The following is a 27,439-nucleotide window of genomic DNA, read 5'->3' as shown; positions in this document are numbered from 1 at the left end:
CTGTAAAGTTTGGAGGAAAAATGGTCTGGGGCTGTTTTTTTTGGTTTGGGCTAGGCCCCTTAGTTTCAGTGAAGGGAAATATTATAGCTATAGCAAACAAAAACATTATAGACGATTCTGTGCCTCCAACTTTGTGGCAACACTTTGGGGAAGGCCCTTTCCTGTTTCAGCATGAAAATGCCCTCGTGCACAAAGCGAGGTCCATACAGAAATGGTTTGTCGAGATCGTTGTGGCCTGCACAAAGCCCTGACATGAAACCAGCTAAATACATTTGGGATGAATTGAAACACAGACTGCAAGTCCCGACCTCATTAATACTCTTGTGGCTGTATGTCCCCGCAGCAATGTTTCAACACCTTCCCAGAAGGGTGGAGGCTGTAATAGCAGGAAAGGACCAAATCCATATTAATGCCCATGATTTTAGAATAAGATGTTCAATGAGCAGGTGACCACGTACTTTTGGTAATGTAGTGTATTTAAAGAGAGATTTACATCCAAATAGCTTGAGTGTATTGGTTTGACTTTATTTGGGTTGGAATTAGCATCTCCTCCCTGGAAGATGTCTCTTAAATATTCTCTGTATGTTAACCATGATTCTACAGTTGTTATAGTATATCACTGTAACTGATGCATGCAGCATGGGGCTAATTTATTATATGGGAATGTATCAGCGATACTTCAAACTATAACCCTGATGTAAATCACATTCATAATGGTTCCGTTCGGTAGAACACTCTTGCAACTTCGTTTGAAGGATCCACAATCACACCTGACAAGGCCAATGAAATCCGTGCCTCGCTGGATGCCCCGCATTCCACAGATGATAAGAGTGAGGCTCGAATTCATTCCTTCAATTATTCTGTTCTTCACCTCGGTATGAACAGATATGATTCAAGCTACTAAAACAAACAATTGGAGACAGTCTCTATTTGTAAGACAGTCTTACGTTGCACCAACTAACGTGCTCACCCCCTGGACATTGTGTGCTGAAGTTTGTAAGTTTCCCTATCAATAAACAATTAGTGATTCTTAAAATTGCTTGGCTTGGCTATAGCAATAAGTAAGATGGCTAAAGGCTAACAAGCTGTTTTCAGGTTTGCGACCATGCCCCAATGAATTACAAGTTATGTTTATTGCCTTGTATGTCTCGGGTCGCTGCATGCTCAGGCTGTAATTGCTCCAATCAGTTCATGTGCGAGACTAGGGGATGGCTAGCACTGTTCCCCTACTAGTCCGCGGCGCAGGTTGTCTTTACAATTGTGTAGCGTTCTTAAGGGGGCTTGAGTTGCGGGACACGGAGATGGATTGGGTCATTGTTTAGTATACGTAGCTGGCATTAAGTCGCTTTGTTATTGTAAACGGACCGTGCTGAGGTCAAAGAAGCTAGCTAGGCTACCTTAGACTAGAAGCCTCATCATGGCTAATGCTAGCATGCATAACTTCTGGCAAATGAAGCTCACTAGCTTTCCCCCGGCGTTATGGCAATCACATTCCTATTTCCAATTCCTGTATTTGGAGGGAAGAAGCAGCCTCCAGGCACATGGGTCGGGTAACCACCAGAGTGAGCGGCCTTAGCACAGATCTGAAAGACCCGTGAGCCCCTCCACAAAAACATTACTGTGACGTCAACGGCCCCACATTTGGTTACTGCCAAACATGGCACTACGTCAGCCATTGCCCGAGCCCACTGTGTCCATAATGGGCCGGGCTTCATCCAGGCTATACAGTCTCATGTAAGTGTAACTGATGTGAAATGGCTAGCTAGTTAGCGGTGGTGTGTGCTAATAGCACTTCAATCAGTGACGTCACTCGCTCTGAGAACCTTGTTCCCCTTGCTCTGCTTTTGTGACGCGATAGGTAACGATGCTTCGAGGGTAGCTGTTGTTGATGTGTGCGGAGGGTCCCTGGTTCGAGCCCAGGTAGTGGTGAGGAGAGGGACAGAAGCTATATTGATGCTGTTGACCCGGAACACTGGTTGCTGCAGAAAAGGAGCAGGTCAAAAGGGGGGTGATTCTAAGGTGACGTTACGTCCAAATGCGACCTTTCGCCCCTAGAGTCATGGCTACAGTATGTCCTGCAGGCCCTTAGCCTTGAGATATTTCCTTTTAGCTTCCTCCTTTTGCTTCTGAAGAGCAACAGAGGTTACATGCCTTGTGTCTGGTGTGAGTTTTACACATGTACATTGAACGGACCCGGGGGAAATCCAGTTATGTGACAACATTTTTGTCTCTTTTTCTAATCCAGCTCATGACAGGGCGGTCTCTAAACAACGTCTCTCCCACTGGATTGCATATAGCAGCAAGGGGCAAGGGCTACCAAGCGGTGTACTCGCCCACTCCACCAGGTGTGTGGCAGCGTCTTGGGCATTGTTTAAATGGTTGATTGTAGGAGATACAGTATATGTGATGCAGCGAGTTGGGCTTCACCACACATAGCTTTGTAAGGTTTTATCACTTGGATGTCAGTGCTCTTAGTGTAGCTCACAGTGTGCTTACGGCTGGGACAGGGCACATCCACTAGGCAGCGCAATACCCAGACTGGCGCACCGCCGTTTCTGGGCTCAGTGAAGAGTGGTATTAAATAGAAGGAATTAATCCGAGCCTCACGCTTATCACCTGTGGAAGGCGGGGCTTCCAGCGAGGTGCGGATTTCATTGGCATTGTCAAAAGCGATTGTAGATCCTTCAACCGAAGTTGCGAGAGTGCGACTCCCCATAGTATGCTGTACCTTTTTTCCCTCCTTCAGGGAACAGTGGTCATAGTCACAACGCCGCAATTTGATTGACCTGCGATGCACACCATTCCTTCCGCCCCAGCCAGTGCGAGTGGAGGTATGACATCTGGAGCTGACACACACACACGCACATGCACACTCCCCTCCCAACCTCTCCTCCCCTACTGGGCATGATCTGACTGGGGACTTCTTAATTTCCATGTCATTATTTGATGTTATAATATCAGGTAATTAGGATGCAAGGTGTGTGCTCCTGACCACAAATAAAGAATATCACTGTTCACAATGTTGAAAGATGATGTTCTGTGTATTCTGTGTGTCTTTGTGGTGAGAGACTGCAAGGGACAGAGAGGATGCAAAGCATTTTAAATATCCACATTAAAGCCTCACATTTTAATTATGGCTTAGAAGTCTATCAATAATGTGGGTAAATTGCTCATAGCAGTTCTAATGGACAGTGTCTTGCAAAAGTATTCACCCCCCTTGGCATTTTCCCATTTTGTTGCCTTACAACCTGGAATTCAAATATATTTTTTGTGGGGTTTGTGTCATTTGATTTACACAACCTGCCTACCACTTTGAAAATGCAAAACATTTTTTTATTGTGAAACAAACAAGAATTAAGACAAACAAACAGAAAACTTGAGCACGCATAACTATTCACCCCCTCAAAATGAATACTTTGTAGAGCCACATTTTCAGCAATTACAAGTCTCTTGGGATCTCGATAAGCTTGGTACATCTAGCCAATGGATTTTTTGCCCACTGCTCCAGCTCCTTCAAGTTGAATGGGTTCCTGCTGGTGTACAGCAATCTTAAGTCATACCACATATTCTCAATTTGATTGAGGTCTGGGCTTTGACTAGGCCATTCCAAGACATTTAAATGTGTCCCTTTAAACCACTCAAGTGTTACTTTAGCAGTATGGGTCATTGTCCTGCTGGAAGGTGAACCACCGTCCCAGTCTCAAATCTCTGGAAGACTGAAACAGGTTTCCCTCAAGAATTTCCCTGTATTTAGCGCAATCAATCATTCCTTAAATTCTAACCAGTTTCCCAGTCCCTGCAGATTAAAAACATCCCCACAGCATGATGCTGCCACCACCATGCTTCACTGTGGGGATGGTGTTCTCAGGGTGATGTAGGTGTTGGGTTTGTGCCAGACGAAGCATTTTTCTTGATGGCCAAAAAGCTCAAATTTAGTCTCATCTGACTAGAGTACCTTCTTCCATATGTTTGGGGAGTCTCCCATATGCATTTTTGGTAAACACCAAACATGTTTTCTTATTTTCTTCTTTAAGCAATGGCTTTTTTTCTGGTCACTCTTACTTAAGGCCCAGCTCTGTGGAGTGTGCGGCTTAAAGTGGTCCTATGGACAGATACTCCAATCTCCGCTGTGGAGCTTTGCAGCTCATTCAGGGTTATCTTTGGTCTCTTTATTGCCTCTCTGATTAATACCCTCCTTGCCTGGTCTGTGAGTTTTGGTGGGCGGCCCCCTCTTGGCAGGTTTGTTGTGGTGCCATATTCTTTCCATTTTGTTATAATGAATTTAATGGTGCTCCGCGGGATGTTCAAAGTCTCTGATATTTTTTTATAACCCATCCCTGACCTGTTTGGAGAGCTCCTTGCTCTTCATGATGGCACTTGCTTGGTGGTGCCCCTTGCTTAGTTGTGTTGTAGACTCTGGGGCCTTTCAGAACAGGTGTTTATATACTGAGATCATGTGCCAGATCATGTGACACTTGGATTGCACACAGGTGGACTTTATTTAATTAACTATGTTACTTCTGAAGGTAATTGGTTGCACCAGATCTTATTTGGGTGCTTCATAGCAAAGGGGGTGAATTGTTATGCACACACCACTTTTCCGTTTGAAATTTTGTAGATTTTATTTTTAAGAAGTAGTTTTTAAATGTCCACTTCACCAATTTGGACTATTTTGTGTAGGTCCATTACATGAAATCCAAATAAAAATCCATTTAAATTACAGGTTGTAATGCAACAAAATAAAATAAAATGGCAAGGGGGGTGCAATACAAGGCACTATAAATGCTCATAATTAATTTAAACGTATTACAGTTGCCAGTCAATTACCATAAGATGGGAATAAAATGGTGTTCCTGTCTTTTCCTTGGCCATGTTTGAATATGAACAGAATCAGCAGTCGTGAGATACCAGAGAGGATGTTAACAAATGTACTGGCAATCTAGAAAGCATACAGTGCACAGCTTCTCTCAGCAAAGAAACAGCAGTGGAGTCTCCACATGAAGGAAAACATGTGGGAGAGGAGGTACAATGAGCTCACTCAAGCTCATAAACTTGCACTCAGTCAGGCATACATGGCAGGAGTAGCTGGCATACTGTATGTAGTACATGGGTGGAAGACTACATTCACCTTTAGGTAACTCTCACACCTTGACATTCTTGAATGCTCCAGATCAAGACAATCACTCAACGTGTTGGTCATGAGACCTACATCGGAACATTGAGTGGATCACAGCATAGTACTGACCAAAAAACATGAATCCAGTTTCTCATTGAAATACTTGTTTTGATGTATCACAATGGAATCCACGATAGGTGCATCACTACTTTATTTAACCTTTATTTTAGCAGGGAAATCCCATTGAGAACCAGGCCTGTTTTCAAGGGAGCCCTGCATGTACACAAATCATACATCATTTACAACATTTACAAAAATGCAATACAAACACACAATATTTACAACTGACTAAGAAAAGCAATCACATTCCTCAACAACTTGAACATGACCTGCTACTGTCAATAAACAAAGCATGTCTGTCCATGTATGCTGATGATTCAACCATATACGCATCAGCAACCACAGCTAATGAAGTCACTGAAACCCTTTGTTTTGGAATGGGTGGGCAGTAATAACCTGGTCTTGAACATCTCTAAAACTATGAGTATTGTATTTGGTACAAATCATTCCCTAAGTTCTAGACCTCAGCTGAATATGGTAATGAATGGTGTGGCTGTTGAACAAGTTGAGGAGGCTAAATTACTTGGTGTTACATTAGATTGTAAACTGTCATAGTCAAAACATATAGATTCAATGGTTGTAAAGATGGGGAGAGGTCTGTCTGTAATAAAGAGATGCTCTGCTTTTTTGACACCACACTCCAAAAAGCAAGTCCTGCAGGCTCTAGTTATATCCTATCTTGATTATTGTCCAGTCATGTGGTCGAGTGCTGCAAGGAAATACCTAGTTAAGCTGCAGCTGGCCCAAAACAGAGTGGCACGTTCTGCTCTTCATTGTAATCAGAGAGCTAATATACATACTATGCTGCCAGTCTCTCTTGGCTAAGAGTTGAGGAGAGACTGACTGCATCACTTCTTATTTTTATAAGAAACATTCATGTGTTGAAAGTCCCAAATTGTTTGCATAGTCAACTTACACAAAGCTCTGACACACACACCTATCCCACCAGACATGCAACCAGGGGTCTTTGCACAGTCCCCAAACCCAGAACAAATTCAAGAAAGCGTACAGTATAATATAGTCATTATTGCATGGAACTCCATTCATTCTCATATTGCTCAAGTGAACAGCAAACCTGGTTTAAAAAAAACAAATAAAGCAACATGTCACTGCACGACGCCGTTCCTCTACTTGACCTTGTGTGTATGTGTTGATATGTTGGCTACATGTGTCTTTTGTATATATTTTTTATGTATGTATTTCTATCCTTGAGCTGTTCTTGTCTATTAATGCTCTGCATTATGTCATGTTTTGTGTGGACACCAGGAAGAGTAGCTGCTGCTTTTGCAACAGCTAATGGGGATCCTAATAAAATACCAAATACCGAACTGCCCGAGAGGTAACAGAGCATTAAGGTGCAGAGAGCTCTGCTGATCAGTCCATACACGGACCTACAGGAAGAACCAATCACACAACGTATGTCGGAGACAGGTCGAGTGGCGAAAGAGGTGAACCCCTCCCAATCGCCCACTCACTGGTTATTCACCCTCTCTTCCTTGCGAAGATCACTATGCTCCTGAAGCTCTCCTCAGCACGACTTGATCCCTGTTTTCCTGCTTAACTGCTCTCAGGCGAACCGCAATGTTAACGCTGATGGACGTAGGACCTTATCACTTGTCTCTTTGTGTTGAAGTGTATGTAAACTTCTGACCCACTGGGAATGTGATGAAAGAAATCAAATATGAAATATTTAATCAAATCATTCTCTACTATCATTCTGACATTCTGATCTTAACTGACCTAAGACAGATCATTTTTACTCAGAATAAATGTCAGGAATTGAGAAAAACTGAGTTGAAATGTATTTGGCTGAGGTGTATGTAAACTTTCGACTTCAACTGTATATACTGTATTCTATTCTACTGTATTTTAGTCAATGCGACTCTGACATTGCTCGTCCTAAAATTAATATATTTCTTAATTCCACTCTTTTACTTTTAGATGTGTTTATTGTTGGGAATGGTTAGATACTACTGCACTGTTGGAGCTAAGAACTCAATAATTTTGCTGCAAAAGCAATAACATCTGCTAAATATGTGTATGTGACCAATAAAATGTGATTTTATTTGATTTTGTATCTGAGTTTCTATGCTTTTCGCAGGTCCTTTTGGATAGAGGTAAGGCTTTCTCCACTGTAAAGGTCTGTTTAGCTGGTATCTCGCCTGTCATATAAGCTTGGACAACAACACAGTAGGGAAGCTTCCTCTTATGTCGTTTATGTTCAGTCTCCAAGCCTTTCGTCCCATCTTGGGACTTGTCAATTGTGCTAGAGGCTGTTTCACAGCAGCCGTTTGAGCCGCTGGAAAGTGTGGAGATGAAATATCTCTACTTCAAAACCACTTTTTACTGATTGCCCTTACTTCTCCAAAGTGAGTGAGCTGCACGCACTGTCAGTCCACCATTCAAATCAAATCAAAGTTTATTTGTCACGTGTGCCGAATACAACAGGTGTCGACCTTACATTGAAATGCTTACTAAAAGACAGTGAAAATTAACAGTAGCGAGGCTATAAAAGTAGCGAGGCTATAAACAGACACCGGTTAGTCAGGCTGATTGAGGTAGTGTGTATATGTAGATAAATGAGGGTTTGGCGTAAAAGAAGGGTTGGCGGGTGGTGGGTGGCAGGACACAATGCAGTTAGCCTGGTTAGCCAATGTGCGGGAGCACTGGTTGGTCGGCCCAATTGAGGTAGTATGTACATGAATGTATAGTTAAAGTGACTACGCATATATGATGAACAGAGAGTAGCAGCAGCATAAAAGAGGGTTTGGGGGAGCACACAATGCACATAGTCCAGGTAGCCATTTGATTACCTGTTCAGGAGTCTTATGGCTTGGGGGTAAAAACTGTTGAGAAGCCTTTTTGTCCTCGACTTGGCACTCCGGTACCGCTTGCCATGCGGTAGTAGAGAGAACAGTCTATGACTAGGGTGGCTGGGGTCTTTTACAATTTTTAGGGCCTTCCTCTGACACCGCCTGGTGTAGAGGTCCTGGATGACAGGCAGCTTTGCCCCAGCGATGTACTGGGCCATACCACTACCCTCTGTAGTGCCATGCGGTCGGAGGCCGAGCAATTGCCGTACCAGGCAGTGATGCAACCAGTCAGGATGCTCTCGATGTTGCAGCTGTAGAACCTTTTGAGTATCTCAGTACCCATGCCAAATCTTTTCAGTCTCCTGAGGGGGAATAGGCTTTGTTGTGCCCTCTTCACGACTGGACCATTCTACCACCTGGCCGGGTGGTATGCCTGGACCATTCTAGTTTGTTGTTGATGTAAACACCAAGGAACTGGAAGCTTTCAACCTGGTCTACTACAGCCCCGTCGATGAGAATGGGGGCGTGCTCGGTCCTCCTTTTCCTGTAGTCCACAATCATCTCCTTAGTCTTGGTTATGTTGAGGGATAGGTTGTTATTCTGGCACCACCCGGCCAGGTTTCTGACATTTGTACCTATAGTTTGCCCCGGGTTATCCAAGGTAACTTTGTTACCTAACCCGCCAATATGCATAAGGTCAGCGATAAGTGTAGTTGTCTCAGCTTACGAGCTTGTAGCTTTCCAACCACGCCCTTCACTTCTACGAAAGAAGTTTGGGTCCAGTACACGCTTTGCGCATTTACTTGGATAGAACGAGAGCATTACGCAAGAGTGACCAACTCTTTGTCTCTCGGCCAAGGACTATCCCATTGGGTAAAGGAGGCTATTATATTACCTTATAATAGCAAGGGTTTATACAGTCCCCGGAGGGGCTGAGGGCTCATTCCACTAGGCTACCTCTTTGCCACTGTTCAAAGAACTCTGTTTACAAGAGAGTTGTGATGCGGCATGTTGGGCTACCCCTCATACATTTCAGGTTTTACCGACTGGATGTCACTTCACTTTTGTTGGCGCCTACTGTCCTCAGTGTAGGAGCCTCTGAGGGATGATACTGTTGGGACGACCCTGGCTTCAGAGAGAATGTCTGCGATACGTGAGTTGGCCATAATCCATTTTGATACATTGAGTATTTGAAAGAGAACTCGAGGTTACTATGAGTGAGATGTATCACTGCATTTGTGACACATTTTCATCATATTATCAGAGAACCAGGTTTATCAAAGTAACCTTGAGTTATATTGGCTAACAGTGCTTTCAAAACTCAACATTTCTATTTTTTCTAATATGAAGTTGCCCCCTACCTTTTGGGCAACTTGTCCTTCTTGATGACATGTGCATCTCACAGTGATTACTATACAAATATATTTTCCATGTGGGTTTAGCAGTATGGTTGACCTTTTAATGACAGATTGTGAATGTGGATTTGAAAGGCAAGACAATCACAGTTCCAAGAGGGTGTTGAGGGTGTTTGGTTTTCCATAATTTGCTTGGCCATTTGGCTATTACATAATCCGCACATTGATTTCATAATGTGGGGCAACTAGAAGTTTAAAAGAGAATTAACAAAATTGTAATAATTAAAACAACAAAAACACATTGGTTCTGCACCAACATTATAAGCATCTGCACTGGCAACATGACATCACATAATCTGTCGTCTTTCATATATTTATTTCCCATGATTTGTCTAGTGGCAGCATTTGAATATTGTATGGATGGAAGGTAAAAACGAAACATCTGGCGCGTTTGGAAACTGCCAGTGGTTAGAGCGTTGGTAGACATGTTGAGTTCATGAAAGACAAACAGCGCTCCGAGACATGTCACTCAGTCTGTGTGTGTGTGTGTGTGTGTGTGTACTTTGAAATGTAGTACAAAGTTTTAAGCAACTGTCAAATCAAAACAAGTAGGTGGTATTATTTTATTGGTGTTTGCACACCTTTTGGGAATCAATATGATTCATTATGAATCAATATGATTCAAGGAGCAGCAATGCACTGACACCTCGAAGAAGTGTCTCAATTTGCAGTTTTACAGAGGGTTATTCAAGTAAATCTCATCACAATACTTGAAACAGTAAAACATGAGCAATGTGGGTATTGTACCTGTTTATAGCTTTCAGTTTCAACTTCAGATAAAAGCTCTTAATTCATGCTGCAACAATGAGGGCAATTCCTTAATTAATGACTCAATTGCTTTTTATCTCGAGCAGAGGCATTTCCATGGCTCTTTCCTGCCTATTTATCTCTCTGTGCGTCGAAGTTAGACGTGATCTTTATGGCTTTGAATCAATCTGTGCTCAGAGATTTCAGCCAATCACACCCACACCGGCAGCGAATATGAATATGTAAATTTGAAAAGTGGGTCAGAGATCACTTTTCATCACGTCCAATCATTGCAGAAATATAATTTAGCCAAGTGGGGCTTTTCAGGCAATCTGATATAATGATGACCTTCTCAATGGCTGTCAGAATTGAGGTCTGCTTGGTAAATTATTGGAGGGCATGTACTTGCATTAACTCATGCAGAGTTAGCAATTCATAAGATAATTAATACAGCCTTTATTGATACTGTTCTTGATTTACTGACTATTAAAAAAAACGGTGATTAACGTTATACTTTTGGTGCAATCATTTTATTTGATTCAAAATCTCCCCTCAACACAGGTCTAGAAAACATCTTCTGCATTTGAGTTTTTAGTCAGAGTTGCTTATTCCGGATTCAAAATTGGTTATTGTGGATTAGGCCATTTTTACACCCATAAAACACCTATAAGATCTGAAGTGCCAGCCTTTTACACATTAGATAATGTTACGCCAAATGGCACACAGAACATTAAAACTCCAAACATGCCGGAGCTTAATTTTGTTTTCATTACTTTGGTTTGCTTATTTTAATTAGCGGCCCTAATCTGCAATTAGCCCGGAGGTCAACTGTGCTCTTACCTAAAAGCTGTAATTATTTTTTAAAGGGGAATGAGATTATTTGGGCATGTATTTAATTATACTGCTTACCCTTGAAATGTCAGTGTCATTCACTTCATCTGTATTATAGTTAGCAAATAAAAGCAAAACAGTGGGATTATACAAAACTGAAATTCAATAGTAATTGTATTTGTGATATACACTTCTAGAAAACTTCTAGAAAAGGAAATGTATCCTTCCTGTAGGTAATTATGATTACCGTGACATTTTACTTGACATTTTACTTGACACCCAGTGTCATAACATGTTATGCCACGGTCATAACCATGTCATTATGTCATAACAGCGGCCATAACTTGTCATAACCTGTCTTAATATGGTCATAACACTGTCATGACACATATTTACACCTGTTGTGTTATATACTGCAATATTTTATGGCTGGTTATGACACCAGCCTCCTGTGTCACTTTACTTGGGATAAGAAAATACACTTTATGACACTTTTAAGAAGCATTATGGCCATCATATTCATATAAGCCAGATAGGCCTTTCATGCACATGCTCTTATGTAAGTCATCAGTAAAAAAAGAGGGTGTCTTGTCTGCTCCTGAAATCTGCTCCTGCATTCATCCCAGTCATCAGCAACAGAGCATTGGGGTAGGTTGCATGTCTGACATCAATGTGTGCGCAATTACAATGATCATTTAATATGGTACATTTCCGAAAATGTTACGATGTAATGGAATGTTTTGCCTTGTGTGGTAGAATTTGTGGGTTTTGACACTTTTATGTAGGTGTCATTATCAGCCATAAAATAATGCAACAGGTCTAAATATATGTGACAGGAAAGTGTTATGACCATATTATGACAGGTTATGTCAGCTGCTATGACATTATGACATGGGTATGGCTGTGGTCAATTGGCTGTCAAAATAGTGTGAACAAAACTGAAAGTACTTTACTGAAAGTCTTCAAAATTCCCCAATCTGTGGCTGTGACAGTCAAAATAATACCTTGCAGAACTCTCTTAGGGACTCTTATGAGGTTGAGTCACTCCTTCAGCCAGAATTGTGCCCATTGGCAAATGAGAATGACCTTTATTTAACAAGCAAATGCATGTCAGCAGATTAGATTGCTCTCGCAGTCTTGCTTTCTTGTCATCATTTCATCATCCTTTCTTCCCAGAGATGTTGACAGGGGTAATACCTTTATTCTAATTCCAAATGTGGCATGTCTGTCCTCTCCTGAATTCCCCAGTGACAGTCTGCTCTATGATTATACGGGGATGTGTGAGTGTGGCCTGAAGGATGGATTGGGCCCAAACTCATCTCTCGTCCCACAGAGGCTGAGTTAAGCCAGAGTCGTTGAAAGGCAGCGTGCCCACCAGTTAGCCCTCCCCTCAGCCTACTGTATCTGCGGATCCAATGAAACTTCAATCCATTCATTGAGGCCTTATCTTTTGCAAATGAGCCTATTTGTCACAATCTACCCAGTATGGGGATTCACACACACAAATATATAATTCAGACACATACATGCACACGCTTAAATGCATATTTTTGTTATCTTCAAGAGCCCTCTTACATATGCAAACCCAGCAGCCTGGTTATGATTACATAGACCTACAGTACTAATGACATGGAGGAGGAAAAGGGGTATGCAACAAGTCATTAGCAACTAAATTCCTATGCTTTCCATTCCCAGCCCAGTCATTTACAGTTGAAAAATTGTAAGGGAGGGTCAGTTCATGAACACATTGTTGGTGAGTGGAAATGAGGCAAAGGGTCATAACAGGAATTGGGAGGGGAGGTTGGAAGGTGAAGGTGGCAGAAGGCATAACACACAGGATGTACAGTATGTAATCTGCGGCAGCAGTTAGAATCCAGATGTTTTCTTTTGGCATGTTTTTCATTTCTAACCTTACCTTAGCCACACCCTATCATGCTTAAACTTAACCTTACCCTTACCATAACCACCTGCTAGTAATCAAGTATTTTCACATGCTTACAAGCCCTTAACCAACAATGCAGTTAAGAAAAATGTTTAAAGGTCTTACTCACATTGGCTACGGAGAGCGTGATCACACAGTCATCCGGAACAGCTGGTGCTCTAATTCATGCTTCAGTGTTGCTTGTCTCAAAGCACACATAGAAATATTTTAGCTTCTCTGGTTGGCTCGTGCCACTGGGAAAGCAGAATTGTTTAGGAGCCCATAAAACGGCAGCTATCCCCTATGGCGCCATTCTCATTCCGGAGGGGATGGAAGTGGATTGTCAGGCAGTGGATAAACAGAATAAATTACACGCAGCTTAAACTGCAGCTCTTTGAGACCTGCCACCTAGCCCATTATACTGTAGGTCACTTATAAAAACAATTCTCATACAGTAATTATTAGAAGAGAGTCAAAACAGAAGACCCATCCATGGCTCCAGACCATTAAGTCACATTTTGTGACCCTTTGACTTGGCTGTGCAAGTTACATTTTGAATTGGTTGTATCAGTGCTTGCTGGTCATTCTATAAGGTCAAGTCACTCAAAACTTCCTATTTTTTTAGGAGGCTAAAAACATGATATGGTCAAACAGTGAAGTACATTATACTCATGATAATAAAAGTGTCAGCCTGCCCCTGTGCCAGTTTCACTGGGGCCTGCTGCTGTGTTGAGTGAGACACTCTCTCACTCTCTCCTTTCCCGGAGAACAAAAATGCTCCGGGAGAAAAGTGTTCAGATTGTACAGCATTTCAAAATCCAATTGTGGAGAAGACACAACTTTCCTGTTGTCACAAGAGAGGAGGCCCTCCACTTTCTGTAGGTATTATATATATTTTCTCAACTCTCAATTGCAACTAATATGTTACAACCTAGATATTTGATATGGCTTTGAGATACGGAACGTGCAAATTGCGATTGCATAGGCCTCATTGGGTGGTAGAGGCTACAACTGGAATGTTTTTTTGGGACAATACATTTACTGTTAGATTAATATTAGTATTTAATATTTTGGGATTTGAATAGTATCCCCGTTAAATTTTGATTGGCTTACACATGCATCAGATCAGTTTAAGAATATCTGCTTGAGTTCAACTTGTTTCCGCTGATAATGAAACCCACTCGGATGAATGTAAAAAACCTAGCAAACTCCTCATTGATTGACCTTATCCTAACTAACCATTCCCATAAGTATTTGGCTAGTCGTGTTTTTGCAAATAATATTAGCGACCACTGCCCTATTGCTTGCGTTAGAAATACCAAATTGAAAAACTCTGACCCTCATATAATTATGAAGAGAAGTAAAAACAAATTCTCACCCTAGGTGTTCCTTGATGTATATTATTCTGAGTTTTTTTCTACTAGCTGCATATAAGACCCTGTTCTTGGCATTTTTCTCATCCATTTTTACCTGGCTGATAAACATGCCCCTTTCAAGCGAATCAGAGTCAATAACCGAACTAATCCATAGTACTCTCATGGTACTCTCCGCTTCGCTTTGCGTTTCTAGGAAAGTATTCAGTATTGTTTTTTACGTGTTATTTCTTACATTGGTACCCCAGGTAATCTTAGGTTTTATTACATAGTCGGGAGGAACTACTTGATATAAGAGTAATGTCAACTCACCATCATTACGACCAGGAATACGACTTTCCCCGAAGCGGATCCTCTATTTTGCCCACCACCCAGGATAATGGAGCGGATCCCAGCCGGCGAACCAAAACAACAACGCCGTAAAAGAGGCAGATGAAGCGGTCTTCTGGTCAGGCTCTGGAGAAGGGCACATTGCGCACCGCTCCCGAGCATACTACTCGCCAATGTCCAGTCTCTTGACAACAAGATTGATGAAATCCGAGCAAGGGTAGCATTCCAGAGAGACATAATAGACTGTAAAGTTCTTTGCTTCACGAAAACATGGCTCACTCGAGACACGCTATCGGAGTCGGTACAGCCAGCTGGTTTCTTCATGCATCGCGTTGACAGAAACAAGCATCTTTCTGGTAAGAAGAGGGGCAGGGGGTGTATGCCTTATGATTAACGAGATGTGGTGTGATCATAACAACATACAGAAACTTAAGTCCTTCTGTTCACCTGATTTAGAATTCCTCACAATCAAATGTCAACCATATTATCTACCAAGAGAATTCTCTGTCGATTATAATCATAGCCGCATATATTCCCCCTCAAGCAGACACATCGATGGCCCTGAACAAACTTTATTTGACTCTATGTAAACTGGAAACCACATATCCTGAGGCTGGATTCATTGTGGCCGGGGATTTTAAGAAGGCTAATCTGAAAACAAGACTCCCTAAATTCTATCAGCGTATCGATTGTGCGACCAGGGCTGGTAAAACCCTGGATCATTGTTATTCTAATTTACGCGACGCAAGAGGCATGTGGCAGGGTCTACAGTCAATCACGGATTACAAAAAGAAATCCAGCCCCGTCACAGACCAGGATGTCTTGCTCCCAGACAGACTAAACAACTTCTTTGCTCGCTTTGAGGACAATACAGTGCTACTAAAACCTGCGGACTCTCCTTCACTGCAGCTGACATGAGTAAAACATTTAAACGTGTTAACCCTCGCAAGGCTGCAGGCCCAGACAGCATCCCCAGCCAGGTCCTCAGAGCATGCGCAGACCAGCTGGCTGGTGTGTTTACAGACATATTCAATCAATCCTTATCCCAGTCTGATGTTCCCACATGCTTCAAGAGGGCCACCATTGTTCCTGTTCCCAAGAAGGCTAAGGTAACTGAGCTAAATGACTACCGCCCCGTAGCACTCACTTCCGTCATCAGGCAGTTCTTTGAGAGACTAGTCAAGGACCATATCACCTCCACCCTACCTGACACCCTAGACCCACTCCAGTTTGCTTACCAACCCAATAGGTCCACAGACGATGCAGTCACAACCACACTGCACACTGCCCTAACCCATCTGAACAAGAGGAATAACTATGTGAGAATCCTGTTCATCGACTACAGCTCAGCATTTAACACCCTAATACCCTCCAAACTCATCATCAAGCTCGAAACCCTGGGTCTTGACCCCGCCCTGTGCAACTGGGTACTGGACTTCCTGACGGGCCGCCCCCAGGTGGTGAGGGTAGATAACAACATCTCCACCTCGCTGATTCTCAACACTGGGGCCCCACAAGGGTGCGTTCTGAGCCCTGTCCTGTACTCCCACGACTGCGTGGCCATGCACGCCTCCAACTCAATCATTGAGTTTGCAGACGACACTACAGTGGTAGGCTTGATTACCAACGACGATGAGACGGCCTACAGGGAGGAGGTGAGGGCCCTCGGAGTGTGGTGTCAAGAAAATAACCTCACACTCAACATCAACAAAACAAAGGAGATGCTCGTGGACTTCAGGAAACAGCAGAGGGAGCACCCCCCTATCCACATCGATGGGACAATAGTGAAGAGTGTAGTAAGTTTTAAGTTCCTCGGCATACATATCACGGACAAACTGAATTGGTCCACCCACACAGACAGCGTGGTGAAGAAGGCGCAGCAGCGCCTCTTCAACCTCAGGATGCTGAAGAAATTTGGCTTGTCACCAAAAGCACTCACAAACTTTTACAGATGCACAATCGAGAGCATCCTGCCGGGCTGCATCACCGCCTGGTACGGCAACTGCTCCGCCCACAACCGTAAGGCTCTCCAGATGGTAGTGAGGTCTGCACAACACATCACCGGGGGCAAACTACCTGCCCTCCAGGACACCTACACCACCCGATGTCACAGGAAGGTCATAAAGATCATCAAGGACAACAACCACCCGAGCCACTGCCTGTTCACCCCGCTGTCATGACTGTCTTGATCAGGTCAGGTTACAGGAGACCACAACCCTACAGATTATCTCCCAAACTCAACAGAGGAGAGATGAGTATAGAATTTACGACAATACTTTGTGACCCCAGCTGCAGCAGGGTCTTAAAAAGTCAACAAACCCAGAACACAACGCAAGTTTGAGGGCAAATAAATAATTCTCTACCCAAGCTACGGATGAGTAGTTGTGTCTAAGCGGGTGAATTCAAGTCTAACCACCGAGCCTCCATCTCCCATCGAATCGTGGTATCTAAAGGGTTTCATTCCTATGCTGTGAGCTCTGAGCTACAGAGCTGTCTGGCCTCAGAAGACCCCTTCCACCTCCTGATGATTATGATGATTGACCGTGTTCGCATGATTAAGCCTTGTTTTTTTTAATTCTCTCTTTATCCATCTCTCGCGTCTGCAGGTATGTTTTGATGTGAGAGAGGAAGCCAGTCCCCTCATCGCCACCTCACCCGCTCTTAAGATAACCTTCGGGCCAACTGGGGGCCAAGGCTGGTTAGGAGACACCGCAATTGTGATGAACTGAGAAAATATTAGGGTAGCATTGTAATTCTTTAATCATATGCTGTCTGCCGGTGTTCTTTACCTCTTTCCCTTTCTGTCTTCTACACCTCTTTCCCCAACTCATCTTTCTTCCTCGTTTTATATTTATAATCTACAATTATCATAATGATAATGCATGTATAACATCTGGATAATGAACTTCTTTCAATAAAGCGTTTAACATTCTCCACTGGTTGAAATTAAGTATCTCATTGAAATACTATCCTGTGTCCTCAGATTAATGCAGATGAAGGGAGTTAGATATGCATATATGAATTACAAATCAGCCTTTAATTAAATAATGTTTCTAGTCTATTGCATAGTTACAATGTATAATCATTGATGACCCAGGAGCAGGAGTGGTAAACACTGTTGAAGTGTATAATTGTAATACATGCAGACACAGCATCATTCAAATAGTTAGACATTCTTTTTCAGTCATATCAGAGAGATTCATACCTGAACCGTACATGTATTTGCCAAGGAAGACTACATGATCAGTAAATAAAATGCAATGTACAGGCTACAATGTGGGAATCTCATGCGTCGTAATAACGACAGTACATGTTTATAGGACTTGCATCCTTGGCATAATAGAGTTATTATATTATACTCTATCCATGGGCTTCATTCAGATTTGAAGATGATACAACAACAACGATATCCTCCACTACACAATAAGCAAGTAAATAGTTAGCTGGCTATGTTACTTCAGCTGCATTTCAAGGCAAGCTTACAAAAATTGTTCATGCAATTTGATTCTTTACATCCACTGTTTCACAAGACGACAGTCTGGTTTGCTGGTTCTCAGTAGTCCCTAAAACATCTCACACCACAAATTATAAATTAATTCTCCTGTCATAACACTAGCTAGCTAGCTGGCTAATGTTAGCTAGTCAGCTAAATATCGATATTTGTGAATTAACTTAATGACAAAAATATGCACGTCTCTACAGGAATAGGTTAGTTAAACTAACCTATTCCTCTCAAATGTACATTTTCTTCTTGACTCGTTATAACTACTTACATTTGGTTCGCCAGCCATCTTCATCCAGGGATGGGTGGCTCACATCAAATTCATCATTGGAACCACTCTATGATTGGTCATATAAAAACCTTGGGACCCAAATGCATAATGAGTGCTCTACCTCCCCCTTGTGGTGTTCTGGAGCAATGAAGCCGTGATGCTGGGTACCTCTAAGTCACGTGGCGCAGTGACCCAACTTTTAAAGCAGGAACGACTGTATGGAATTGTACCTAAGTTTCACTCCCGCTATGTTCAATTCCCCTGATGTGAATAAAGCTACCGTGTTTTACTAAATTCCCCTGACGTGAATAAAGCTACCCTGTCATCTACAGTTACGGCCCTCAATGGGTATCATGGGATAAAATATAGACTTTATTACAGTTACCACCCACAATGGGTTTCCTGCCGTAACATGTAATCTCTTGAATCTTATGGAGTTGCACCAACGTTTCACTTATGCTATGTTCCCCTAACATGAACGCAGCAACCTTGAATCGTGTGGAGTTTCCTCCCACTAATGTTTTTCACCTCAGCAACTTGTCTTACATTCCCATTTTCATTCCCCTACATCACATTCACACCGAGCAGCTTTCACCAGTCACACACATGTACATATACTTAGGTCTACAAGTATATGTGGCTACATGGCTACTATGTAGCATTGGGTATTAGATTTAGATTTGGCGATCTAGCTAACGTGTTTTGACACACAGTATTAGCCTATGATAATAGTGCACATAAAGATGCAGGCAAAGTCATCTCTATTGAAAAAAATACAGAAAATTCTGGAGCCGTATTTTAACACATTAAATATAACAACAATAAGTGTCAACCCAAAATGCATGACAATCACTGAATTAGGTTGCACATTCAAATATTTAGAACATGAAAAGATGAACAACTTATTTATTGAATAGCATCTCAGTAGTCTATTACACTTGAATTACAGTATTCAGGCAACCAAATCATGGGCTGGTGCCACCAACTGAAAAACTTAGTGGGACCAGTGCCACCAGGGGAAAATGTTCAAATTAAATATCTCATTTACATAAGTATTCACATCCTTGAGTCAATACTTTGTAGAAACACTTTTGGCATCGAATACAGTCTTTCTGGGTGAGTCTCTAAGAGCTTTCCACACCTGGATTGTGCACCATTTGCCCATTATTCTTTTCAGAATTCTTCAAGCTCTATCAAATTGGTTGTTGATCATTGCTTGACAACCATTTCCAGGTCTTGCCATATATTTTCAAATAGATTTAATTCAAAACTGTAACTTAAACTAGATTTAATACAAAACTGTTATTGTCCTGCTGAAAGGTGAATTCATCTCTCAGTGTCTGGTGGACAGCAGACTGAACCAGGTTTTCTTCTAGGATGTCGCCTGTGCTTAGCTCCATTCAGTTACCTTTTAATCCTTTAAAACTCCCCAGTCCTTAACAATTACAAGCATACCCATAACATGATACTGCCATCACTATGCTTGAAAATATGGAGTAATGTATTGTATTGTATTTGCCCCAAACATATCACTTTGGACCATTCAAATCACCATCCCATTGTACTTTTCTGAATATATTATCATGACAGTAACTTAATCGAAATCTGGGAAATCCTTAATCAACCCGATTAGCATCAAACAAACTAGGCGTCACCTTTTTCCTCACACACTTGTGACTGGTTATAGCAGTGGGATGATTCAGCACAGGGTATCAACAGAGAGGAAGACTTAAAAGCGAGAGAGAAGAGGATGGGAAGAGTAATAATTGTCAAGCACCCTTCCACCTTATACTTAGGAGTGCTGATTTCCATGTGACCATGATGACTAAAGCCAGTATCATTCATTAATGCTCTGGGTCCTCATTACTGTCTCTTCACACATTTTGAAAGACTCATTACCTGCATAATGGAATAGCCCTTAAAAACAGCCAGACCTTTCCTTAACGTGAATTAATCACCTCAGCAACGAGACAAAAAGGGAATTATCTTGTTAAATATTGAGAAACTTCAAACCAAGACTTTCAAACATAAAGAGATCTGGGTCATTGTCAATGAACAGTACACATTGATATAGATGAGAATCTGCTTTGGCAGCCAAATTGTAGCAAGGACAGAAATGTACTTACATTTGACTATGACTTTCACCGTCTTGGTGTCAGGAGAGGCAATGTCATTCATTGCACTGCATTCATAGTCCCCTGCTTGGTCCCTCGTGATACCGGTGATGTTTAGATATTCTCCACTGTCATACTTCCTGGCTAAAAACAAGAGGGAAAAAAACATATTCCTATTCAGGAAGATACAGTATACAAGGTGCTTCAACATCAATTCCCTAAATGCAGGAAAATAATTAGTACAATGATATACAGCTCCTTGAGAAAGTATTCACACCCCTTAACTTTTTATACATTTTGTTGTGTTACAGCCTGAATTTAAAATGGACTAAATTGAGATATTGTGTCACTGATCTACACACAATACCCCACAATGTTAAAGTGGAATCATGTTTTTATACATTTTTACAAATCAATAAAACAATAAATAAGCCCTTTGTTATTGAAAGCCTAAATAAGAGTAGAAATGTGCTTAACAAGTCACATATTAAGTTGCATGGACTCACTCGGTGGGCAATAATGCTTTTTGAATGACTATCTGTAACCCACACATTATCTATAGGGTCCCTCAGTCAAGCAGTAAATATAAAACGCATATTCAACCACAAAGACCACAAAGGAGGTTTTCCAGTGGCTATCAAAGAAGGGCAGCATTAGTAGTGTAAAAAAGCAGACATTGACTATCCCTTTGAGCATGGTGAAGTTATTAATTACACTTTGGATGGTGTACCAATAAACCCAGTCACAACAAATATACATGCGTCCTTACTAATTCAGCTGCCGGAGAGGAAGGAAACCACCCAGGGAATGCACCATGAGGCCAAGGTTAAAACAGTTACAGAGTTTAACGGCTGTGAAAGGAGAAAACTGAGGATGGATCAATAACATTGTAGTTACTCCACAATACTAACCGAAACGACAGAGTGAATAGAAGGAAGCCTGTACAGAATAAAAATATTCCAAAACATGCATCCTGTTTACAATAAGGTACAAAAGTAGTACTGCAAAAAAATGTGTAAACAAATGTACTTTTTGTATGGAATACAAAGTGTTATGTTTGGGGGAAAATCCAACACAACACATCACTGACTATCAACCTTTTTATTTAGGGGGTAGATGAGCTTTCATATTGCAGATAGATTTCCAATCCAATGTGTGTGTGTGTGTGTGTATATATATATATATTCCCACAAACAGAATCTTAAAAAAATATATTTTCCTTTATTATTTTCCCCTACCCTACCACCCCTCCCCTAATTGGAGTAAATTAATGGACAAAAACACTTAGGCTTCTACTTACAGCTTGTACATACTATATACATTTTACGGACACAGTATATTTTTACAATAGTTATATTTTGTTGGCACTTAGTCCCATCCTTCAGCTATCCTCAATCCCTACCTTCTATCTCTGAAGACCATCCCGTTTTGATTTATATTTGCTATATATTTTTAACTGTGCTGTTTCACAAAAGTTCTGAACCTACAGTATATATATATATATATATATATATATACTACGAACACAGTACATTTTACATTCGTAATTTTCTTATTTATAGTCCCACAATTCAGCTCCACTCAACACCTCCCATCTATCTCTGAACACCATCCAGTCTTGATTACTATTTGCCATATGTTTCTACTGTGCTGTGATGTTTCACAAAAGTTCTGAACATTTCTACTCTCAAAGTTTCTACAGATTGTGAATTAAATATACTTTTTTTAAAACCAGTTAAGGATAGGCAGAATATATCCCCCTTTGGAGGAATTGCGTGCCCATAGTAAACTGAAAATAAATCTGTCCAAAATTGCTAATATATGCATATAAAATTATTATTGGATAGAAAACACTCTAAAGCTTCTAAAACCGTTTTAATTATGTCGTTAAGTATAGCAGAACTCACAGGGCAGGCAATCTCCCAAACTATTTTTGGGAGCCTCAAACTTGGGGCAACTTTGACGTCATCGCCCCCACCCTGCCCAACCAGCTATGGATCTGGAGACACTTTCTATGTCTTCCACTAGATGTCCTCATTCAGTACAGTGTTTAATTGTGCAAATCCTGCGTGTTTTGAGCCTTTGGTAGGCAAAAGACTGAGTGTCGCGAGAAAATTCAAGATTACGGGAGCGCGCTTCTTGGAGACACGTTCCTTTGTTCCAGATCGCCTGCCAAGAAGCACGTTCGTCCGAGAGATTAGATAATAGTTTTGTACATTTAGAACATCCTAAAGCTTGATTCTGCACTTAGTTTGACCAGTTTAGTCGATGTATAATATGTCATTTTGAAGTTTTGATGCGCAACTGTTCGTGACCAGAAGTAATTTTTGGTAGTATTTCAGCTGGAACTTGCAGCATTTGCTAATACAAAGACACACGAATTGAAACCAAACGATGTTTTGGTCGAAGACCATCAAAGGTAAGGGAATATTTATGTTGTCATTTTGTGTTTCTGTTGACTCCAACATTGCAGAGAAATATTGCTTGAAAGATGAACGGAGCAAAGTACAGAGAGATCCTTGTTGAAAATCTGCTTCAAACCTTCACCCCAGACTGGAACGAAGACAGCGCAGAAGTGGGTTCGGGACACGTCTCTGAATGTCCTTGAGTGGTTCATCCAGAGCCCATACTTGAACCCAAATGAACATTTCTGGAGAGACCTGAAAATGTCTGTGCATCGAAGCTCCCCACCCAACCTGACAGAGCTTGTGAGGATCTGCAGAGAAGAATGGGAGAAACTCCCCAAACACAGGTGCCAAGCTTGTAGCGTCATACCCATGAAGACTCGAGGCTGTAATGTCTAAAAACCAGTTTTTGTTTGTAGTTATGGGGTATTGTGTGTAGATTGATGGGGAAAACAAACAATTTAATCAATTTTAGAAGTAGGCTGTAACGTAACAAAATGTGGGGAAAGTCAACGGGTTTGAATCGGAGTCGTTTTGTGTATCTGTTCACTTTTACTGAGGGAAGGAGGTTGTTGGCCAAGATATTGCGATACATGGCCCCATCCATCCTCCCCTCAATACGGTGCAGTCGGCCTGTCCCCTTTGCAGAAAAGCATCCCCAAGAAATGATGTTTCCACCTCCATGCTTTACGGTTGGGATGGTATTATTGGGGTTGTACTCATCCTTCTTCTTCCTCCAAACACAGCGGGTGAATTTTAGACCAAAAAGCTAAATTTTTGTCTCATCAGACCACATGACCTTCTCCCATTCCTCCTGTGGATCATGCAGATGGTCATTGGCAAACTTCAGACGGGCCTGGACATGCACTGGCTTGAGCAGGGGGACCTTGCATGCGCTGCAGGATTTGAATCCATGACGGCGTAGTGTGTTACTAATGGTTTTCTTTGAGACTGTGGTCCCAGCTCTCTTCAGGTCATTGACCAGGTCCTGCCGTGTAGTTCTGGGTTGATCCCTCACCTTCCTCATGATCATTGATGCCCACGAGATGAGATCTTGCATGGAGCCCCAGACAGAGGGGGATTGACCGTCATCTTGAACTTCTTCCATTTTCTAATAATTGAGCCAACAGTTGTTGCCTTCTCACCAAGCCTTGTGCAGGTCTACAAATAAGCTTGGCACATCAAGCCACTGGGATTTTTGACCACTCTTCAATGAAAAACTGCTCCAGCTCCCTCAAGTTGGATGGGTTACGCTGGTACACAGCAATATTTAAGTCATACCACAGATTCTGAGGTCTGGACTTTGACTAGGCCATTCCAAGACATTTAAATGTTTCCCCTTAAACCACTCGGGTGATGCTTTAGCAGTATGCTTAGGGTCATTGTCCTGCTGGAAGGTGAACCTCCCTCCCAGTCTCAAATCTCTAAAACACTGAAACAGGTTTCCCTCAAGAATTTCCCTGTATTTAGTGCCATCCATCATTCCTTAATTTCTGACCAGTTTCCCAGTCCCTGCCGATGAAAAACATCCCAACAACAACAGGTTATGTCGATATAGGATTCATTTTAATGTGGATATTGATACTTTTGTACCTTTTTCCTCCAGCATCTTCACAAGATCATTTGCTGTTGTTCTGGGATTGGTTTTCCCTTTTCGCACCAAATTATGTTCATCTCTAGAACACAGAACACGTCTACTTCCTGAGCGGTAAGACGGCTGCACGGTCCCGTGGTGTTTATACTTGCATACTATTGTTTGTACAGATGAACGTGGTACCTTTAGGAGTATGGAAATTGCTCCCAAGGATGAAGCAGACTTGTGGGGGTCTACATTTTTATTCGGAGGTCTTGGCTGATTTCTTTAGATTTTCCCATGATATCAAGCAAAGCGGCACTGAGTTTGAAGGTAGGCCTTGAAAAACATCCACAGGTACACTTCCAATTGACTCAAATGATGTCAATTAGCCAGAAGCTTATAAAGCCATGACATAATTTTCTGGAATTTTCCAAGCTGTTTAAAGGCACTGTCAATTTAGTGTATGTAAACTTCTGGAATTGTGATACAGTGAATTATAAGCGAAATAATCTGTCTGTAAACAATTGTTGGAAAAATGACTTGTGTCATGCACAAAGTAGTCCTAACCTAACCGACTTGACAAAACTATAGGTTGTTTACAAGAAATGTGTAGAGTGGTTGAAAAACAAGTTTTAATGACTCCAACCTAAGTATGTAAACTTCCGACTTCAACTGTACATGAAATTAGTTGCAAAATGAATAGGAAACATAGTCAAGGTGTTGACAAGATTTTAAATAATGATTTTTAATTGAAATAATAATTGTGTCCTTTCGTCAAAGAATCCTCCATTTGCATCAATTACAGCCTTGCAGACCTTTGGCATTCTAATTGTCAATTTGTTGAGGTGATCTGAAGAGATTTCACCCGATGCTTCCTGAAGCACCTCTCACAAGTTGGATGGTCTTGATGGGCACTTCTTACGTACCATACGGTCAAGCTGCTCCCACAGCAGCTCAATAGGGTTGACATCCAGTGACTTTGCTGGCCACTCCATTATAGACAGAATACCAGCTGACTGCTTCTTCCCTAAATAATTATTTCATAGTTTGGAGCTGTGTTTGGGTCACTGTCCTGTTGTAGGAAGACATTTGCTTGAATTAAGCGCCATCCACAGGGTATGGCATGGCGTTGCAAAATGGAATCATTACCTTCCCTCTTCAAGATCCCTTTCACCCTGTACAAATCTCCCACTTTTACCACTACCAAAGAACCCCCGGACCATCACATTAAATCCACCTTGCTTGACAGATGGTGTCAAACACTCCTCCAGCATCTTTTCATTTTTTCTGCATCTCACAAATCTTCCTCTTTGTGATCCTAACACTTCAAACTTAGATTTGTCTGTCCATAACACTATTTTCCAATCGTCCTCTGTCCAGTGTCAGTGTTATTTTGCCCATCAAAATCTTTACTTTTTATTGGCCATTCGGAGATATGGCTTTTTCTTTGCAACTCTGCCTAGAAGGCCAGCATTCCGGAGTCGCCTCTTCACTGTCGACATTGAGACTGGTGTTTTGCGGGTACTATTTAATGAAGCTGCCAGTTGAGGACTTGTGAGGCGCCTGTTTCTCAAACTAGACACTCTATTGAACTTGTCCTCTTGCTCAGTTGTGCACCGGGGACTCACACTCCTCTTACTATTCTGGTTAGAGCCAGTTTGCTCTGTTCTGTGAAGGGATTAGTACACAGCGTTGTCCGAGATCTTCAGTTTCTTGGCAATTTCTCGCATAGCCTTCATTTCTCCAAACAAGAATAGACTGACGAGTTTCAGAATACATTTCTTTGTTTCTGCCCATTTTGAGCCTGTAATCGAATCCACAAATGCTGATGCTCTAGATACTCAACTAGTCTAAAGAAGGCCAGTTCTATTGCTTCTTTAATCAACACAACAGTTTTCAGCTGTGCTAACATCATTAGAAAACCCTTTTGCAATTATCAATTAGCCTTTTAAAATTATAAACTTGGATTAGCTAACACAACGTGCCATTGGAACACCTCTGTACGCCTATGTAGATATTCCATCAGCTGTTTCCAGCTACAATAGTCATTTACAACATTAACAATGTCTAGACTGTATTTATAATCAATTTGATATTATTTTAACGGACAGAAAATTTGATTTTCTTTCAAAAACAAGGACATTTCTAAGTGACCCCAAACTTTTGAACGGTAATGTATGTACGGTTACTGTGGGGATGATGTCTTCGATGCACTTATTAATGAAGCCTGTGACTGATGTGGGGAAACTCCTCAATCCATCGGATGAAACCTGTAACATATTCCAGTCTGAGGCCATCACTTGTACTTCCTGTTTGAATTTTTGCTTGTAAGCAGGAATCAGGAGGATAGAGTTATGGTTATGGCCAAATGGTTGGTGAATGAAAGCTTTGTATGCGCCTCTGTGTGTGGAGTAACGGTGATCTAGAGTTTTTTTTGCACAGGTGACATGCTGGTAGAAATTAGTTAAAATCACCGGCCACTAGGAGCACCGTCTCTGGGAGAGTATTTTCTTGTTTGCTAATGGCTCTATACAGCACGTTGAGTGCAATCTTAGTGCCAGCATCGGTTTGTGGTGGTAAGTAGACAGCTACGAAAATGTTTCTATTTGTATTTATTTTGGATCCCCAAGGCAGCAGCTACTCTTCCTGGTGTCCAGCAACATTTTAAAAACATTACAATACATTAACAACACATTTCACAACACATTAAGTGTGTGCCCACAGGCCACTACTCTACTACCACATACTACTACCACATATCTACAACACAAAATCCACATGTACGTGTGTATGTTATCATGTGTGAGCATGCATGTGTCTGCGTTTGTGTTACTTCACAGTCCCCGCTGTTCAATAAAAGTGTATTTTTATCTGTATTTTTATCTAATTTTACTGCTTGCATGAG

The 27,439-nt window shown here is 41.6% G+C and overlaps 1 protein-coding gene across 1 annotated transcript in view; it reads right to left on the bottom strand.

The window, feature by feature from the left end:
• Positions 1 to 27,439, bottom strand: part of negr1 (neuronal growth regulator 1) — a 354,799-nt gene that overhangs the window by 143,975 nt on the left and 183,385 nt on the right. Inside the window, 1 exon segment of the mRNA XM_046298141.1 lies at positions 20,566 to 20,697. Coding sequence (XP_046154097.1) covers positions 20,566 to 20,697 — 132 coding nt within the window.

The sequence above is a fragment of the Oncorhynchus gorbuscha genome, linkage group LG14, assembly GCF_021184085.1.
Source record: "Oncorhynchus gorbuscha isolate QuinsamMale2020 ecotype Even-year linkage group LG14, OgorEven_v1.0, whole genome shotgun sequence".
In the NCBI taxonomy this organism is placed as follows: Eukaryota; Metazoa; Chordata; class Actinopteri; order Salmoniformes; family Salmonidae; genus Oncorhynchus; species Oncorhynchus gorbuscha.
Note: the sequence above shows the minus strand (reverse complement) of the source record. Positions and strands in the feature narration are given on the sequence as shown.